The sequence below is a fragment of the Lutjanus erythropterus genome, chromosome 5 (genome assembly GCF_056507025.1).
Source record: "Lutjanus erythropterus isolate fLutEry1 chromosome 5, fLutEry1.hap2, whole genome shotgun sequence".
Lineage (NCBI taxonomy): Eukaryota > Metazoa > Chordata > Actinopteri > Lutjaniformes > Lutjanidae > Lutjanus > Lutjanus erythropterus.
Genome location: NC_139321.1, coordinates 29,915,061 through 29,936,510, shown reverse-complemented (window position 1 = coordinate 29,936,510; position 21,450 = coordinate 29,915,061). Strand labels below are relative to the sequence as shown.

Sequence of the window (21,450 nt, the reverse complement as noted above, 5' to 3'; positions counted from 1 at the left end):
TGTGCATGTATGTATATGTATGTATATATGTATATATGCACACACTTGACTTAACAGGTCACTGAGACTCCATTTTCAGCCTTTAAATAATTATGTTTTTAAAAAAACTTTTTCCCTATCTGACATGATTATTTGGATATTGATTTATTGATGTCCCTTTTCTGGAGATTGATATATTTTGCAGTATGATGCACCAGATAAAATTGAGATATGTGTTGGTCTATGTATATATGTAGATATTTTTCATGTGTGGGGTGTTACAAAAGAAAAAAAGAAAAAATGTTTACTGAGATTTGATGAGTTTATTGAGATTTGATGAGTTTCCGGCCCTAATTCTGCACTGATGACACCTGAATTTGTTTCAGGTGTTGACCAATCTTAGCAGTCCTATGATTGGATGTTTTTTGTAAATGGAGGCATTCGCTGTCTTTAAATGCATGTAGAAATGTTTGTATGCCGCCAGTATACCTGATGAAGGTCGTTTGGACCGAAACGTTGGATATTCAATAAATCACTAGAAAGCGAGACAGTGTGCGGGAGTCTGCTATCTTTTTTCAAATTGAGCTTTTGTTTGGTCACCATCAGCTCCTGAGTAGATATGTGGTATTCTGGACTTGCTACATGTTTGATTTCTTCTCCAGCGACTTGTTTACTTCTGCTCTCTGTCATTTATCGCTGGGGCTGGTAGAGCACACTCAGCCTGCCCAAGCCAGGAACCACTGCCTTTGGGTTATATAGTATGTGGGTGTAATAAGAGCTGTGAGAGGCAACCATACATTTTGTGTGAAGGTCAGAGAGCCAAAATAATGGTCTGAAAGTGTCAAAAGCCTGCATAGAGCTGCAGGAGCATGTGTTAATTCTTTGTAACATTCAGCACAACTGGTTATTCATTTACATTACACAGAGGCATTTGATTCAAAATTAGAAATGTGACTTGATGCACATTGATCAGACAGACCTGCCTTAGAGGCTGCCGTCTATAGGACTGGCAGCGTAAAGAGCATAGGTAAGTAAGTGCAGTTGCTCAGGGGTAGTTTATCATCAAATAGGCAGCCAGCTTCACTCTCAGTCATTGTATATTCAGTATGATTCTCTGGCCTGGAGGTGAAATATGGAGGAACGAGCAGTGGCGTTGAGTAGCTGCAGCTCCCAGGCAGAATCAGACAACAGCTGCCTCCCTCTATCACTGTTTTTATGTGGGGTGTGTGTGTGTGTGTGTGTGCGTGGGAGTGCAGTGGTTGTGTCTGTGTGCACAGTGTGTTTCACACACACCAGATGGTTGTGTGTCTGCATGTGTTTGTGTGTGTGTGTGTAGAGTACCTGTTTGACCTCTGCCATGGACTCAGGCAGATAATGTCAGCTGACAGATGGTTCTAAGTTTATTTACTCTTGGGCACTTTTTTGCTCCCTTTAGCTTTTAAGGAGTATTTTTCAGTCTGCTGTTGTGCATTTGTCATTGATAGAACACTCATGTCTCTATCCACCGGTGGTGTTTGTATTTATGTGTGTTTTTCTTTTCAATACATACTTGTTTAAATTGAAAGTAAGAAAACTTTCCATCATTTCAACTTTGTTTTACATGTTAAATGTGTCAACATTTTATATGTAACATGATGACCAGATATCCTTGTGTGAGTAGCCATGTGTAAAATTAATCTTGGTGAGTTTGAGAATTTATCAAGGCTGTGATGGGATACGAAAACTGAGTTAAGTGGTATTTTTTAATGCCAGCAAGCTGCAATATAGCTAGAATGCCAACAATTGGTCAATTAGTTGATAACTGTTAAATAATAATAGTAGTAGTATGCAGTACAAATCTCACATTTGGTCACTTGAACTGGATTTTGTTGTATATTCTTTGTTGTGAAGGTTCAGTGTTCTAGATTGTCTTGCCATCAATGGCAATAAGAATGTTATATCAACCAAAATAACGGTTGGTGAATGTGTAACTGGTAAAGTGCTTATTCGCGGTCAGACACCGCCCCAACCAGGACTGGGTGTTCAGTATTATTGATCATCTCTTCATAAAGTATTACAGTGACAAAGGGTCCTTTAAGAGATTAGGCATCAGTCAGTCAGAGCATGATGTCTTAAATACTCGAGAACATATAAAGTATTTTAAAAGGATTTTGTTTTAATAGAAACACAGAAAATCAAATTATCTCACTTTGTGTATTATTTATAGTTTTAAGTTTTGCTCACCCATGCTTACATGCATGTCTGCCCCTGACCTCAATGTAGATGGTCTCTTTTCCGCCTCTTTACAGCATACTGTGAACCCCTTTCACACATATAGTCTGTCCTTTAAATATTGAGGGACATTTCATGCAGAGGGTCATGTGTAAATGGAATAGATCTTCAGGGAAATCTGTACAGCCAATTTCACACCTCAAGACCAAGTAACATTTCAGGGAGCGCCTGTACGGCTTTGTTGTGAATGAAAGCAGGAGCATTGCAGGGACAAGCATGTAAAGGATCACATCTGTCTGACTGCCGACTCAGAGGACCAGATAAGTGTATACATGATGTACACTCTGAGACAATATTTTATCTGTCACTCACTACTGAAAGAACACAACACAATGGAAAAATAATATTTCTATATAAAATAGTCAGGGCTTAGTATTGTTTCAAAATTTATGATACCCTTAAAGTGATGCTGATACCAATCGAGTACTATACAGTTATAGTATTCTGTACTTTTTTTTTACACAGTGCAACTGTTTTTATATTTGATAAGGTGCTTCATCATATTAGTTACTTTCACAGCTTTTCCTGAAATAATCCTCCCACAATTTATACATTTAATTTATCAAATAACACAGGTGTGTCATACAGCCATACTTTTGAACGTTTTGATGGCAAAACCTCACAAATAGTCACTTTATTCTAGATCTGAGTACAAAAAGGATCAAATGCAGGTATCGTTTGACTGCAGAAGTGAAGGTGTTATTTCCATCAATACCTTAAATGTATTGTGTACTGATACTCATAATAGTGCAGTACAAACTGAACTTTACAGTGAAAGACCAGCTTCATTCCTCATGACTAAAGGCTTTCCCTTTGCCTGTCACTGATATTGCACCCCCACTGAAATATATAATATTATATCAATAGGCATCCATGATTATTGCCATCTACTGAACTGTCCCTTGCTCCAACTATTCCAGCATTGCCATCACATGTGTGAAAAGGGGCAAGACTGAAATGTCCCTGAATGAAGTTGCATGTGTTATCCCAGTAATTTACTGGGAACTATGTGTGAAAAAGGTTTTAGTTAGCTGTTCACCTTCTCTTTAAAGCAGACACCGTGTACTGCTGTAACATAAACATCTGCTCACAACAGGGAATGAAAGCTGAATGGTGGTTAAACCTCACAGATTCTCCTTGGCAGTATGCTCGTGGTTCTGTCTCAGCATGGACTGTCTAATGTGTGTAATGTATCACGAGGATTTTGTTTGTTTGTTTTGCTTCTCTCTTGACACACACCTGGAAGGGTCTAATTTTCAGCCAGCCCCAATTCAGCGGGTTGACCTTAATCTTTAAGCCATTTTAAAAACGGCTTCTGGGTCCTGGTTTCTCCAGATGGATGTAGTCATTAGTGATTCTGTCTGTAAGGGTGTAATATGGTATTTTACAGTTGGTGTTGTGCACTTTCAGATGTGCAGAGAATTAATATAAAACCAAATTCAGACACATTTTATGCTTTGTCATCCTTAATCAGTGTCTGCTGTAGTTAAAGTGATTTTACATTTTTGACGGGAGCTGTGATTGTCATACACTCATGTATTCTAGCTGCATGACTGTCGGGTAACAAATACAAAACTGTGAGGTCTGGCTGTACTTGTGCTACCACCTGCCCTATCCCTGTGCTAGAGGAAGAATTGAGCACCAGCTCTGAGACCATCCTTTTCATCTTTATTCATCTGCACCCCTTTGTTCTCTACTGATCTGATATAAGTATTCCTCACAGCTAATGCTTAACATTAACTTTGAAATCAAAGAAGTGCCTCACTGATGATCCTACTCCTGCAAAAATGTGCATCCCCGTGCGCCTCCACAGCTCTCACCTGCCCCTCTCTTGGTTGTGTTTTGCAGGAGATTAGAAACATGCACAACGAGCAGCTGATGGGCATCAGGCGAGAAGAGGAGATGGAGATGTCTGATGATGACATGGAGGACGCCCCTGACAGCAAGGACTCTGAGGACTCAGGTATGCATATGCATGCAGGTATTTGCAGTAGAACCTTTTCTGTCAACATGACAGGCCATACAGTGATCAATGTCTCCAGAGGATGGACACAGAGAGCATTGGGTAACTGAGGGAGATAGCTATGTTTGTCTAAAATGACAGTAATCATTCCCTGAGCGTCTGACAACCATTTGACAACTCCACATGAATACAAAACACATTCAAAGTACATCAAGATGCTGACACCACACACGCTCTATTGAGTTGATGGCGAACACGACTACTAAATGACGTTCCACCCTAGTCCACCCTTGTGAACGTACACAACTCCATACAAGCGTGTGTGTGAATCTGTCCACGCCTGCCAGCCGCCATCTAATTTCAGATCGGGGACCACTGAAGTGTCATAATCTCCTGTTTTTCCCTCGTAGGAGTCTCTTTTTGTTTGCTGAAGCAACAAAAACTAACAGTGCTGATAATCTCTCAACCGACATCACAATAAACTATAAGTCTAGAGTAGTCACTAGGGTGACATGGCTGTAACCGTAACAACCATATGTAACAGGGTACCCATGGGTTCTTAAAAGTATTTTAAAAAGTATTGAATTCAAAAGTCTGAGAATAAGGCCTTATAAGTATTGAACTTCATTAACATTTATCATGGTTCAAGAGCTACGGGTTGCTGACCCTTGTTCTAAGTGGTAATAAAAGGTCTTAAAGTGAAGTTGGAGAACCCTCAGAACCCCTGAGGTACCTTGTGTAAGGTCGTCCTTCATCTTGTGTTTTGTGCCATCTTATGTTTTTGTGCCTGTGTTGTAATGCTCGCTTCACACACACTTTCTTCTTGCCTTTTAATCATTCTGATCTCTGCCATTTGCTAATATGACAGCCTCTCTAATTAGCATGCAAATGTATGTAAATGCAGTCGTCAGCTCAGCCCCCTTCTCTTTTGCAACCTTGCTATTTAGCTATCAGTAATTAGCATTCCTGTCAAAGACCTGTCATTTGGCTCGATGCTACAGGATTGGCTGAGGTGACAGGTGTTAATGTGACACTTTTGGTATTTGTGTTAACAGGCTGACTGTTACACCCCCTTTACTCACTAACCTTTAAGCACAGGGCCATATTTACACGTCAACTATCCCAGCAGAGAACACCTGTGTTATGACTGCAGCCTCTTAAAAAAGTGAATCGATGCTCCTGCGTCTGACTCATGTACAGAATAGAAAGCAAAATAACCGCCTGTGTGCATGACTCCTTGCCTGTAGGTGTGTGTGTGTGTGTGTTCATGCACGCTCATGGATATCTGTGGGTCAATATCGCTGCCTGTTATGTAACAGATGGGGAATTGCTCAGAATCTGGCCGAAGTGGTTGACATCTCCTCACACCAAGTTGATGAGGCTCTCAGATCAATACTCTTCTCACCTCAAACCTTCATTTTGCTGGGGAGAAAAGTACACACAAACATTGCACAGACACGCACACACTCACCCAGCAAGAGTTCATTAACACTGCCAATGGTCCTCCATGATAGACTGCAGGCAGCACTCATGAACGCCCACACAAAACCCAACCAGACAGGCATTCATGCACACGCACACACGCGCTCACACACACAGACTCACACAGGATGGGGCTTATCTCCCCAGTCCAGTCAGTGTATTGCACTTTCCTGAAGAGCTTCCCCTCAAGGCCCACAGGAGGAGAGCAGAGCAGATAATACTGGACATCTATGGAGCTGAGCAGGTCTTGTATAGTAAAAACTCCCACTGTCTCCTCTCTTTGTTCAATAGGTCAGGTCAAAAGTCCACTGGAGAGCTATTGGACAGGACACTGTGGGATTATCAAAGCTTTTAGTATTACATATTAATATACAGCAGGTGTTTGATTGTCTGACAAGGAGTGAATATCCAAATAATAATTTCTGTAAAAACATTGAACCTTTAGATTTTGGACCTGTTTGTGTTTAGCAGAAATGTTTTTGAGTTCCTCTAAAAGTTCTGAGAGCTTTGCTTTTTTTCAAGCAGCTTTGTAATACAAGCAGCGCTGCAATGATCAGCAACTGTTTGATAATCTATTGATAGGTTTAAGTAATCTTTTAGGGGGAAAAATTACAATTCTCTGATGGTATCTTCTAAAATGCTAACGTTGTCTGGATTCTTTATATTTTATGACAGGAAACTAAATATTTTTGGGTTGTGAGCAAAACAAGACATTTGAGGATGCCATCTTGGGCTTTGGGAAACACAGATAGACAATGTTTTTTAGCAATTGTTGACTATTTATAGACCAAACAACTAATCTGATTAATCAAGAAAATAATTGACAGATTAATTGACAATGAAAATAATCATTAATTATAGCCCTAAATACAAGTCATGGGATCCTTAAAGAACACACTATTTTTTTTCCAAAGAAAGAACAAGAGAGATTTCTCTGCTGTTTTTGTTTGCGATTTGTTTGCTCCGCTCAGGACATAGCAACATTTTAAATGAAGTCTGATGACAGTTGTGGAGTTGTTTAGTTATGTTGGCAAGTCACTGTCAACTAGGAATGGCCTTTCAAAAATATAATTTAATATTCACTGGGAACTCAAAACTTATCTATGTTTATTGTCTACTCAAACATCACAAAAACTCTAAGGCACTCTCTTTTAAAAACAATTAAAATGATTTTATTGTCTTTGCATCGTCATGTTAGACCTTTAAACAAACTAACGCAGCATCAAGCCTTTGTCTGGAAGACAAACCAGAGTTTGCTTGTTTTAAAAAAGGAATTCGCTGGGAACTATTCAACCATTCTTTGAACCCATCCTGCCCAAAACACACCCACACACAAAGAAACAGTGAAAGTGCTTCAGTCTCAAATGACTGTGCCTAGTTGTTGTAGACTTGGGATATGCTAGCATTAATTATGTTGCCTTTTCCAGATTATTGACCCTGAGCGGTAGTTGGAGGACACTGGCTTTGACTAGCTCACAGCAGGTATGAGCTAGGCTGAGCATCTAGCCCTTGCAGTCACAGTGCTGTAGGTAATACTCTTCTGCCCTCATGCCAAAAAGAGCCAAAATGAACATGCCACACATTTTACCAGTGCATGGTAACAGAAGAAAGACAAGACAGTAGTCACATACACTATATTATTTCTTTTATAATTTAAAGGTAGAATCATTAGGATTTGTCCAAGCTGACTGTAAATGCACCAGAGAGGTAGTTGATAGTTGGATCTCATACCCAGCACGTCAGATAACAACATTTTGAGCACAGCAAAATAATGAGAAAATATGGAAAGACAGACAGACAGAGGGCATGGTTTCTGCAGATACAGCCAACACCACACACTTCTAGAGGGTCATAAGTGATGATTGATAGTGGTTATGTTTATATGAGTCTAAACATTGTTATTTAAGGAAATATTGCATATTATGTCTTTAATGACTATGCAAAAATCATGACCCATCCCTGCTGTTAATAGTTGTGAAGGTGGATTTCTGTCCATATCGGTTTATTTTTTATTTTTTTGGAGTTTTAGTTATTTCAACTTCATTTTGACATGGCAAATGACACTAAATACTCAAATACCCATGTGTTTGGCTGCTGTTGCTATGTAGAAGAAACTAGCATGTTTGGCTTCTGCACAATTACAGCTTGCCAATCAATCAATGTGCACCAGTGCCTTTTACTTCCTGTGGACGCTTCATCACTGAATCTGAATTCATGGCACCATAGGTGTGAATCAATCCAAAACTGACCCAAAATCTAAAAGCAAATTGATTTAAGCTGCAGATTGTATTGACATTTTTCTCACATCATAATCATTAGCTTTTACCCACCAGAGGTAGAACACGTCACAGAATTTTTAAGCCTGATTATGAGTTGTTTCTTACCTAATTGCAGCATTGGTATAGTGGTTAAATTCTACCTCCAAAGTTTGTATGTATACAAGTTCACACTTTCAACTTTTTGCAGTTGTGAGTCTTTAATACGGATGATTCTACTGATGCTGCGAGAATTTCATGGCAACCAAACCACAGAAGTTATTTTTTTTAACTCTTGATAAATTATATGGGATATTTTTATATATGTTTGCTTTTACAGAGAAATGTTTAAGTTTTGAAACTAAGATTTCAGGAGCTTTAATGCTACCTGGCTTACAGATACATAGACTTCTTTTTCTGAAATACTTCTGCAGGCACGTTCAGAAATATATTTATCTGCAGACATTTATCAAGAGGACATTTGCTGTTTTGTGTTTCAAGATGCCATACATTTGCATAAAAAGTGAAATTGAGCTCTCCTCTTTTGTCATGCTCAGAATTTTGAGATGCTCATCACTCTGCAATCCTGCTCAGTATTTCTGAGCCTGGTCTCACTCAGATTAACAACGAGTGATCCAATCACAGTTGCAAATGTCAGTTTGGAAGAGCTTTGATTTTTATTTATTTATTTAATCTTTACGGTTCCACAAAACAGATAGACCAGGCATAGCTGGATAATAATTTGTAATGATGAGATGTACAGTGAACAAATGTGACCATGTTCTATATGATGAACACTCTTTTCTATACTGTTGTCTATACTTTTTGTATATCTGTAGGTGTTTCCCAAGCAGAGGCCTTAAAGGAGGAGAATGACTCCCTCCGCTGCCAGCTGGACGCCTACAGGAACGAGGTGGAGCTGCTCAAACAGGAACAAGGCAAGAATCAACCAATCAGGAGTGAAGAGGACAGCACACACTCTCAACAGCTCAGCTTCCTGCAGCAGGCCCTGCAAGGCATGCAGAAGGTAACACTTCAACACACACAGAATACAGACACTTTTTTTAATCACGATAAGTTAAATCACTTCTCCGTTACTGTTCTGTATGAGCCTCTTTTTAAGAACAAGGTTGCTCAGGTTAACCCAGTGAATTTTTCATTCACAATGAAAAAACTGTCATTTATTCATCACCCAGCACTTTAAAAGAGTGCTATGTGGGAACAAGCAGGGAGGCACAGCTGTCTGCAGCAGCTGTTAGTCTTTTCTGAAAAGCTGCTAAAAAGTCATATTTTATCGTTTACTCTTGTTAAAGGACAGCTTATTTGTATAGTTGGAACAGGTTTTAATGGGGATTTGAGGGTTGTGTGCCATGATTCGAAGAGCGCACCGATAATTCTTGGAATGAAGCCAAGGCCATTAAAATAATTTCAGACCATTTATTCAAATAAAGATAGTGAAAGTAGGAGTAGAAGTTCTGTTTTTCTTCGAAAATGTGCCTTGAATATCATGAGGTTTGCTTCTAAATGTTATTGTACAGCATCTTCAATCTTTCTTATACAAATCAATACAAATGAATTATTAACAACAATTTTATATAAAATGCAACATGTCAGGCTTTGTCAGGGACAGAATGATAAAGTCCTAGTTTTAATTGTCACACCTGGTGTTTTTACAGTTTACTTACATTTATCAAGACAGAGACATGAATTCAATGTTTTGACATCAGAAATATTAGAAAATGTGAACTGAAGTACAACAAAGTTGAATCATAGGTGATTATTAAAATATTTTACAGGTAAGGTCAAGCCAAAACAAATTACATCATGAAAGATGACAGTCATATGAGGTAGTTCATCCCTGAATGCTCAAGCACCCATTGAAAAGACTGAGCACCCACAGGAAATATGCCCAGCGTCTATCTTAACACTGCCTAGTGAATACCATGTTATGATATTCATAAATGCAGGGGGTTTTTTTGCTTAAGAACTGTGATCGGTTGAACCATTATACACATGAGCGATGTAGCATAATGTTGTGGTCACAGTGTGTGTATAAGAACAGGTGCAGACAAACAAACAGGAGAGGCAAATCAAAAAATGAAACAGACACGAAACTAAAATACCACTGAAAAAATAAACTAATGTGCTATTACAATATGAAAAGAAAGTTAAGAATAAGTATAGAAATAAAACTAGAAGGTTTTGTTTTGTAAATCATATTCTTCTATAATACTAAGTAGTTCCATTGCATTTTTTTTGCCTGGATATATTTTAACTGGTGAATGTAAAATTTCCTAAGGATCAGAATGTTATTAAGCAGAAATTTGCAATTGTCCATGACAAGTTGATAAATATTGTTCTTTTGAGAGACAGTTTCAAGTTGAATATTTTTTGGGAAAAGGCAGTCACGTATATTCAGCCACAGATCTGAAGAATTCATTGGAAAAACAAATGATTGGTAGTTTCAGGAGGCTTTTATCTATCACCTGATCTTCATTAGCAGACAAAAGAAAATTCATCTGCGACAGTCATTCTTTGAAGTAGTCAGGAAAATAGAAAACAATGACATTCTAGTGACATTGTGTTCTTAATTACTAAATCTTTACAGGATGACCAACTATTCCACTTTGAAAAGAACAACCCTTATAATAAGAGACAGACAGACGTATCATACTGTTGCTAGCTAGTATGAATCCTAGCCATCGTTCTGCACTGCTAAAAACTGAAGATTTATTGATCGGTGGATGTCATGATATTATTGGTTGAAATTGGTTTCCTAGCTAACCTAAACATGGTTCACATTTTGTTTTACAGAATGAAAAAAATAACAGCTTTTTCGTGAGTTTTTGGTGTATATTGTTAGATAGGTGTGCATTATGGCAGGAAATGTGATCTTAAAGGGTTAAAAAGACATTTTTCATTTCATCTCAACTGAAGAAATAAATTGACTCGTTCTGGCATTTGTCAAGTGTTCTAACTTATCTAGCTGTCACAGGTAATAGAAATTATGATCGATTCATGTTCAGAAGCAGAGAATCCATTAAAGCCCTGCTGTTCATTCCTGCTCGCCGAGACTAATTACCTCTCTAGCTTACGTCTCTCATGATGTGTTTATGAAAAGATTAGGTGAATGGATTAAATGAATTGGAAGACACTGAAATTGGATACCTCCCTTCGCCAGGGTCCAAGTGTTGTATCACGCAGTCACACAAATTGCAATGAAATATTATCAGCATGTACGGGCAACATGTTTCCTCTGTTGTGAAGTGCAGTGAATGTGATACAAAAGCACTTAGTGTGTAGTTATGGAGATGAAAATTCTTGGCTATAAAGACCTCCCCTGCGTCTCGTAGACCCTGTTTTTGTTAAAATTTCCACAGCAGGACGTGAATTGTTCTGTTTCTAAGAAAACTTCAGAGGACAAACTAGTGATAAATGCAGTCTTAAGCTTTCAAAGAGCACTCTAACACCAGTTCTCGTCACCCAAATGAGTGTTTTCCTTCTATATAATTTATAATATTTGAATGTTTACAAGCAAAACATTTGGCAAATTGTTCCTCTTGGACACATACAACAGAATACAGTTAGACAGAATATGATACAATAATTGTTGTCTCACTAGAAAATGTTTACTGGAGATCTAATTCATGTCAGTGTCTAATTGCTCTTTGTGTGTTCAGCTGAAGTTCTAATTACCGGTGTAGGGATTACATGCTTAATATTAATAAAGAAAATGGTTGATTGTTCCTCTGCTTTCAGAGCAGTTTGAGTATGAGGCTAGCATCGTCACAGTTAGTTAATTCACAGTAGCATTAGTGGCTCACTGTTTTCCCCTTTTTTTTGCAGCAACTGTTAAAAATGAGGGAAGAATTAAAACAGCGGGAGGCAGAGCTGGAGAAGAGTTTGGAGGACAAACAGCAGCTGAAGAACCAAGTCCAGAACTTGAAGGAAGGACTCCAGAACCTGCAAAACGCACACGCAATGCAGGTTAGTTTGACAGAGAATATATTTATTTATGTTTATGTATATTTATTATGTCAGCTGGGTTTCATGAGCTTGAAGAAAGGCAAAGAATTGACCTTGTTTCTTTAGTGTTTTTTGTAAGAAAGCTTCTGGGTTATTCTCTTTGTTTGAAAGTGAAGACTATCTAATTTGCACTTTAATAAGAAAGAAATGAGCTCAAAATGAGTTCCAATGCGTGAAAGATATTGAAGAAATAAATCATCAATAAACAAAAGGACAGAATATGATAGTTTTAATATGTAGTTTTGGGTTGGGAAGATGACTCAATAATTAGTAACTACTTGAAAACTTCTTTCTAAGCTCATCAGATATCCCAAAATAGCTGTTTTGGGTGCATCTTCATAATATCAACACTGTGGGGAAGGACCTACCGCAGTGAGATAGACCATTTCTGACTTCAATCGGTGTTCTGGTTTTCCCATTTTCCTCCCAGAAAGCTTATTTCATTATTTTTAACACCCTGTATAATTGACTCTTTAATTTCAAATATTCTTCTAAGAAAGTTAATAACACATCTTTCAAGTTTTAAGTTTGTGATTTCCCTTCATTTAGCTTTTATTAGGGTACCATCATACATCTAATAGAAACATTCAACCAATAATCATTTGAAAAATTATTTTCCATCCATTTTGTGTAGTAAACAGATTTTGGTGTCCTTCAAAGTGTGTGCATTAATACTTTTTAGTTTCTTCACAAAGAAAGTTGGTTACTTGATTTTTGTGGGTCAGTTAGTGCATTCTACAACCTGTTTTTTTTAATTTGTAGAACGTTGCTATGAATGCAGTTCTGATCATAGACTCTGGAGGACTGAATGTAATGAGGAATTGTGACTATCATCACTGATAGTTTGACACTAATTTTGTTCAGTTGCACCATATCTAGCCAGCTGTAATCAAAACATTATCACAGGTAGTGACGTTTCACCTTGTTCTTTAACCAGGTAGCGTAATATGGGAAAGAAAGAGAAGTGCACTAGCGATGGAGACACTTGCAACACTATTTATTTGAAAAGGAAATCTGCAATGCAATCAAGTGTGAACTAGCTAACATGATAAAATTTTAGTCTGTTACCTTGTTAATGCTTCTGCTGCACTTTGATGATTTTTTTTAAAATAAGTCAGGATCTCTGTATATGGCATTAATGTGGTCATAAATTATATAAACATTAACAAAAGTTTCTGGAAAACTATGATCTCTGCATATAATTTTTCCAAATTTATCTCCCTAACAATCACTGGTTTCTGCTATAAGCAAGCAAATGGTGCCAGCAGCAGTTCTCATTTCACTGGTGTCCCCATCTGTTTCAGGTAACAGTCACTGTATAGCACAATACAGAGCGTTCATGCTGGTGATTACAGTCTCATTACAATGATGAAATGTGCTCCAAGTAGTGAAGACGGTTTCCGTGTTGCTCTTCTAACATTAGACTCTACCATTCCACCGTGGAAACACTTAAAGGATAGGTTCGCAGTTTGTCAGTTCTTCTCTAAAACAATAGTCAGGTGCCTATATGAACAATCAAACTGCTATAACCATCCTCCTGTTCATACTGGCCAATGAAAGATCCCTTCACAATGTGCTTCCACTCACATACTTTCTAAAGTTTATGTGACGTTAATATGAGGCTTTAACAATCTGAGTTAGATCAATCAAGTGAACAGCATCTAGAGTTTCTGTCCTCTGAATGTGAAATTCCCTTTATGTGTTACTGTCCTTCTACTGCAGCTCAGCACAGAAACACAGTGATGGAGTACTGTACTAAAAAGCCTAGCTTTAATAGAGAGCCACTTGACTTTTTTAACTCATGTTACATTGAGATAACTTTGGATTTTTTTTTCACAGATCTAGGACTGTGGATTTTGTCCCATCACTTACATTGGAGGCATAGAAGGAAATGATTTTGTAATGGCCAGTTTGACCAGAACAAATAGTTACAGAAAGTAAAAGTTGTTTCAGTTAACACATGTGGAAATGTTTGTGTTGATTTAAGATGAACATGCCAAAGTATCCCTTGGCAAAAATGCCAAAATATCCTTTTCTCAGGAGAGGTGTAAGTCTCTCTAACTAGGTCCTACCATGTTATCCAAACTGAAGCCCATTTTACACGGGATGGAAAAACCCTGTAACTCCCACTAATATCTGGTTTTTATCTTCAGTGAGAAAGGGTACAATCTGCATTCACCTCCAGGTCAAATGACTCTCCAGTAGTCACAGGTATTAAGCAGCTCCAGCTCCAATTGGCAGTGATGGAAACATGACTCTTGGGTTGGGCACACTTGTTTTTGCCCCTTTTTGGTGAAGCAATGGTGTGTCACCACCTATTAGAACTATTTTGCCCCTGCAGGTGTGTATTTAACCAATGATAAACTTGTCTTTAGTTAGCATTTTATTTCCTTCACAATAAATGTTGGGTTTTTATCAGCAGTAACTTAACATGGCTGCTGTCAAGCTGAAAGCAAACATGAAACAGTGAAATTAAGTCGATACCTGAATGTAAAAATAGTGACACAGTAGAGAAACTAAAATTCAAACCACAGAGATTCTGTTAAAAGTTACAAAATACTGAGAAACTCCATTTTCTCTGCTCCCCTGAGTTGATTCTGGGGGTTTCCAGCACACATCAGAAAAAAACAGAAAGGCAAACTCATCTACTGGCAGTGGGAAAAGAGTCAGTTGCCTATTTTTAGGGGGTTTATCTGTGTAAAAAGCGGCAACACAACCCTGAGAAACTTGACATATGCACGCCTAGGGGCTTACAGGGCTTGGTCGTCTGTGCATATGTTAAACAACGAGAGACTGAGCATTTGGCTGCCTGACTATGGATAACTGGGTGTGTGGGCTCACCTGTTAGCGCTCAGCTCTTGGCTCCAGTCTGATGCCAGTCACTGAGTCTGCTTGCTTTCCTCAGTCTGTCATCGCTTCCCATCAGTACTCCAATAACAATTCATCTTGTAGACACTGAACACGCAGACAATAACTCAAAACAAAATTTAACACAATAAAATGGAGACACTCCGATCCTCTCCATGCTGCACTCGAACAAACAACGCTCTTTACTTCCGCCTCTCTTTCAGCGTCTCTTTTTTTCCTAGCTGCTTCCCATTATCTTTCATTTAATTACTTTGGCACGCTCGCTTCAAACCAACACTCTCTATGAGACCAGGTAAGCTCAGCACCTAGCCTGACAGCCATGCAGTACAGTACAAATAGGGAGACAGTGACATAAGCTATGCTTAAAATGTATGTAGGCAGTATATTTTTGCTCTCATTTGGGGGAAGTTCCATAATAACCTTTAAGTATAATACAATTCAAGTGGACTGAGAGAAAACTAGACTTCTCTTCCTCCTCTTGGCTCTGTTTCATTCTTCATAAAATCTAGCTTGTGATGGGAAACTGGACAATCACAGGTCAGTAAGCTAGTTAATTGTTGAGTCTGATTCCCAAAACAATAAGTATCTTGAAACTGGGACTGAAACAACAATCAACCATCTTCAAGCCACCGAGCTGGGAATGAAGCTCATAATTAACTATCTTTCTCCAGAATCACTTAAAACACATTTAAACTTGCATAGCTGGTGCAACAGTCTGCTGTCATAGAAATTCATGTTTCAAAAGTTCAAATAATACAAAACATACAATATACTTTAATAGAGAATCCCTCCATTATTATATGCAAACTAAATGCATTTTCGTTCAAATTTGTGCTCCTCTAGCAGACAGGATGTTTTTCCCTAGTCTTATTTTGCCCACTCCTCAGTAACTGCATGTTCTCACTGCAACCACATAAAAAAACAGAAGGAATCCACTCATTTCCTAACTAGAAGCATATTGACCATGGTTGACCGCAGTCAAATTGTTTCCTTATTTGTCTGCAGCTGAAATTTTATGTGACATCGACCACCACTGACCTAATCATGTACTCTCATTCCTGAACATTTTGTCCTCTTGGTTACATCTGCACAGAGCAATCATTTTGTTCGAACTGACCAAGAGGCAGAAACCTAGAGATCACTTTGATATCAGTATGTACACACAGAGCAATAGTGTGATCACCAGATAGGGGGATATTACCCACAGAAGACTGATGTAAACCACTAGTGCTCTCTCATACCTTTAACACAAGGCCACATCATCAGTTAGAGCCATGCCTTCTACATTATTCATTTGTCTCAACATCACATTTGTTATTTGATTGAATGTGTTGCTTACACTGAGGCATGTTTTTCCCAACAAAACTCCATCTAATATTGATTAGTTACGAGCTGTTTTACTACAAGAGTACATTGCTAAATACAGTGCACCATGATCTACAATCTCATTAAACAATTTCAAGTTTCAAGGGTCATTTTTCTCTGTTAGACATGTCATGTTTACTAATGTTTCAGGTGTTGTCCCATATTCCCAGTATTCGTGTGCTAATGTTTGTTAATGTTCCTTCTAGCTCAGTATAATGAGAGGAAGGGCTGTCATTAAAATGAGCCTCAGGTTCAATCGCCTATTAAATTGGATAATAATACAAACGAGAGGCTCTCAATCCACGCGGGGAGCTGCTCCATGTGTCGTCTGTTTGCTCCGAGATGTACAAGCCGACTGCAGGTTTCATATAACGCAGAGGTGAATCAGTAATTTGCTAACCCGTCTCTTCCTTCAGATCAGCCAGAGTGACAGAGTTGTCAATGGTGCGTTAATGGTGATGAGTTTGATTAGAAATGTGTCCACGCAACTGTGAGCACTGGGAAATATGCTAATTAAATTCCCGCATGTGGGAAAACATGAATCATGAGAGGCAGTCTCATTAAACAAGAAAGAGAAATCAATTTTTGGGTGTAGGTTTCTCCCAAGATTAGTGGTTGCTGGGATGTGATTTGTCATGTTGAAGAGATCTCTTCATGCCATCAGTTCTCCTTCACTGTTCCTGTTGTCGCCACACATTACTGGAGTGACAACAGTGCAGGTCACTGAGATTATTAACCTTATTTCTATTATGATCACAACAAAGTCCATTTCTCAGAACATATTAGAGTGCTGCCACTATTGACTAGTTTCATTATTTATTGGTAACCAATTGGTTATTGCTCTGATTAAAGGATTAGTGTAGTGATTTGTTATTGCATTTCTATAAATGACGGGGGCATGCAAGAGACACATTAAAAGATCAAAATTGAAGCAGCAGAGGCAGAGATGTTCAGATTTTTCGTCCCTAACATGCACCGTGCATGGTTGTGTTTCAAAATGGGGGAGCAAACTTAGAAAAGATACATAGAGGTCTGGGGCTCCTCTCTGAGAAAAAAAGTCATTTAAAACTGATTTCTTGCGTTCCTACACAAGTAATCTCTTGCTCTAAGTCAAGACTTGCGTTTACCTACCACCACATCCCAGATAACAAAAATCAGCAAGGCTAATGCAAAATATTAGCTCATTAGCCACACTTAGATGAGCCAAACTCTTTGATTTTGTACATTTGAAAGTTATATAAGAATTTGAGAGCCAAATTAAGAGTCTATGAAAAACTATGCGATCACACAAACGGTTGCTCAATCAGTCGCTCAGTTTGTGTTTTTATTTATAGTTATTATTAAAAATAACAGTAAAAGTTCAATGCTGAGTGTTTCATAATTTTGGACAATGAGGTTTATTGTAAACTGTAAAACGTCCTGCCTCCATTACATATCTTTGTCACAAGTGTCTACCACTTATGAGGGATCATTGCAAAGAAAAGTATTTATATTCTCTTTTCTGTATACCATATTTGTATAAAGAATATTGTCTGCAATATCAATATAAGAATTTTTCAACTCCCTAATATGGGTATCAGCATCACTCCTAAAAATGGAGTTGCAGTATGGCCCGAATAAAATCAGCATTTCTTCCTGTGTCAAATAACTCTGCTGTAGTCACAGGTATTTACTGGCCCCAGCTCTGATTGGTGGCAATGGAAACACGACACCCAAGTAGACAGACTAATTTTCACCCTTTTTCCAGCTGAGGCAATGAAGGCTTATTGCCTCTGTGTGTAGCTTCTCTGACTCTTTTGCCTCTTTTCTATACAAAAGTGATTCAGTTTGACTCAACATTGCAGAGCAGCACAGCAGAAAACTGAGATTTACATCTCCATTACAACAAGGCTACACACCTGAAGGTGTGTCTTTTAAAAGATGAATCTCTTGTCCTTCACAGTATTTCGTTATTTAAAAGCCTTAATTTTGAAGAAGCAAAATTAGGAAATGTTGGATTTCCATCAGCATCAACTGACTCAACTTAATACAGCTGAAAGCATGAAACATTAAAAAAAGATACCAGAATGTAAAAACAGCATTGCAGGAGATAAACTAAACTTAAAACCACAGAGATTCAGTTAGAAGCTACAGACTTTTAACAATGTTTTTCTCTCTGCTCTACAGCACAACATAACTTCATAACATCAAACATGACACACAAGAGAAAAACAGAAAGCAAATCTCACTTACTATTTACTATTCATAGAAGATTTATCAGTGTTGTAAAAAAAAAAAAAAAAAACTACATTTACACATTCATTTTGTTGTAAAAATAGTTAGTTGTATGGAGGCACACAGACATTTTCATAAAGCCATCCTGTCTATCATTGGGGTTCAGTGACGGAGCACTCAAGCCCAGTGTACAGGCTATGAGCATGCATTGAAACTAAAAGGTTGAGAATCACTGGTTAAATTGTCTCTGTACTAATATATTCCTCACAACATTGTTACAGTTTGATCACTGACAATTTGTGCCAATTTCATATCAAAAAGAGTTAATTATTTACATATGGAGTTAACCATCTCTGCTTTCCTTGTTTGTTCAAAATTCGCTCATTTCTGGACATTACTCTAGAAATAAACAATGCTTGTATTTGTCTGTTTTTTGCACACCATGCTGTGCGAAACCACACTGGCCCGTCTGTCTATATTAGCACTTAGCTTGTTTCTCCGCGGCTTCTCCTCATATGTTTCTAATGTGCCACAGCTGGAGATGTCGAAGCAAGATGACAGAGGCGGCGAGGAGAGCGCTAATCAAACCAGTGTAAGTGGAAAAAGTTTAAGCCCTCCCTCCCCACTTCTCTCCAGATATTATTTTGTGTCCTCATTCTCTCTCCTTATTCTTCTTCATCCTCCTCTGACTTTCCTCTCTAGCCTCCTCCAGTGACATGACAGATCATTACAGGCCAATCCAATTCACTGCGACTGCATTTGTCATTGAATAAATCACCCAGACACAACTGGGCTCGGAACTAAAGGAGTCATAAAGTCAAAACGGCTCACACATGTGTGTATGTCTCAACGCCCACACACTGACACACACTCGCAGGGTGTTATGGATAAATTAAAAACAGAAACGGGCCACCAGGCATCCCACACACACACACACACGCACAAGTGGAAATAGTACACACAATACTATGTAGGACAACAAACAGACAAAAACTCTTCTGTTATTCCTCTGCCATTTTTCTGCCACCTGTCACAGATCTGAAACAAACAGCTTGATCATTTGCCTTCCAAGTGTCTCCCTCTCTCCCTCTATTTGCTCTTCTTACACTCGTCTCTTTTTTGTGCTGTGTGTGTGTGTGTGTGACAAGCACTTCATCCCTCCATCAGAAATATAGCTGCTGGCTGAAAATTCTCCCTCACCTCATTATCCTCATCCTCATTGTCTCACCGTATTAACGTGTTGGTGGTGAAACTTTCTGATGTGTTTATTCTTATTCCTGTTTGTCTTTTCATTGTTTGCCATGCATCAGCTTAAGCTTAAGCTTGTTTACTTCAAATTGGCCACGGTTAAACTGAATGGCAGCAGATTCATTTAATGTAACTATCTGTGTGTGTGTGTGTGTGTGTGTGTGTGTGTGTGTGTGTGTGTGTGTGTAGGAAGCCACAGTATCAACAGTGGTGTCCTGCAGTCAAGAGAAGGAAGGTCCTACAGAGAAGAATCCACCGAGTCCTGTCCACTCCGAGAGGGAAGCTCTGCTAGTTGGTACGCTGACATGAATCTTGCATTGCCCACATCACAGACGTAAATATTGTATTTAATGTATTTTTTATCTATGTACAACCCTGATTCTAAAAACATTGGGGCGTTGTGTAAAACATAAATGAGAACAGAATGTAACTGATGTTTTTATCCAATTGAACACAGAACTAAGACAAGATCTTTAATGTTCAAACTGATACACTTTCTTGGTTTTTGCAAATATACACCCTGCTGAATTTGATTCAGATTCACCGTCACCTGCGCTCCGTTTCTATAACTCTTCTTTGCTTCGATCACAGTTTGTCATTTTTGGTGACTTAGAGACTTGGTTTGTAAAGTTTATAGCCTGTCATGCTGTTGCATTGCTCTGTGTAAAATGATGTAGCTAAAAGTCAAGAGCTGAAATTTGTTTACCAACCACTTGTTTCACCTTCTCTAATCAGTTAACCACCAGCGCATGTTGTCATGTGGATTTTTTGTAAGAAGTGCACCAGCTAACGTAAAACTATATTTGCGATTCCCCTTATTTTTCCCCGGATTTTTAATTTCTTATTGAAATGTTCTCCTTGTGTATTTTTCTCTCAGCGGCTCTCAGGGGGGCTCTCGGGTTAGGGCAGCCTAACCCACAGCCCACCCCATGTTAAATATGTTTGTGACTGGCCCACAGATATCCAGGACATGTGGAAATCTCTCTAAACGGGAGGGTGACCAAGCATATCTGCCAGAGCAAATGAACAATCATTTAGATTTAATCTGGTTCCTGGGCTAGGTAAACAGTTCATTTGTAAATGATTGCATCCTGTCTTAATTTATGTTCTACACGTTGTCTCAACATTTTCCAAATCAAGGTTGTACAAGAAAGCACACACGTGTCTTCATAGTATGCATTTCTGGGGATACATGTGATTTACTGTGTTAATTGGTTTGTAGTAATTTGAATAATGTGCTCCTGTTTGGGAATATGCACCACAAAAGCATCTAAAGGCAGAAATGTGTATTCCAGGTCCAAATTGCAGCACTGCTGTCCAAGCCACCTCCAAGTTGCACTTCACTGCATCTCTCTCTAACAATTAAGGTGCTTTCAGAAAGTAAATGGTTGCAGTGTCAGTGTTCTCTATTTTGAATTCACAGCAGCAGAGCACAACACCACCACCACAGCTCCTGGTGTCCTTCAAACTTATCAGCGTGTACACCACAAGTGGCCGCTATATACCTGGTATAATGTGATTATGCAGCTAAGTAGATTAGATCATAGATGAAAAGATAGAGGAAATGTTAGCAATGTCACAAGATTAATATCTTCTTCTTCTGCCCATTCTCTGCTGGTGTATAATTCAGGGAACTACTGTATAATCAGCTCCTGTATTGTTTCCCTCACTGTAGTTTCCATGGTCACAGAGCGAGCCACGGCAACAAGTTAAAAAAGTTGAACCATTATAAACTCAGAAAGTAGCAGCAAAGAGCTTTGTGTGGCAGACACCATTCCT

General features: G+C 38.5%; 1 protein-coding gene across 3 annotated transcripts in view; it reads left to right on the top strand.

Annotated features, from left to right (window-relative positions):
* enox2 (ecto-NOX disulfide-thiol exchanger 2) overlaps positions 1 to 21,450 on the top strand; it is a 195,377-nt gene that overhangs the window by 163,699 nt on the left and 10,228 nt on the right. For all 3 annotated transcript variants that reach the window (XM_084719571.1, XM_084719572.1, XM_084719574.1), the window contains 5 exons: positions 4,099 to 4,213; positions 8,790 to 8,977; positions 11,797 to 11,937; positions 18,959 to 19,015; positions 19,861 to 19,966. In XM_084719571.1, coding sequence (XP_084575697.1) covers positions 4,099 to 4,213; positions 8,790 to 8,977; positions 11,797 to 11,937; positions 18,959 to 19,015; positions 19,861 to 19,966 — 607 coding nt within the window. The remainder of the gene's footprint in view (positions 1 to 4,098; positions 4,214 to 8,789; positions 8,978 to 11,796; positions 11,938 to 18,958; positions 19,016 to 19,860; positions 19,967 to 21,450) is intronic.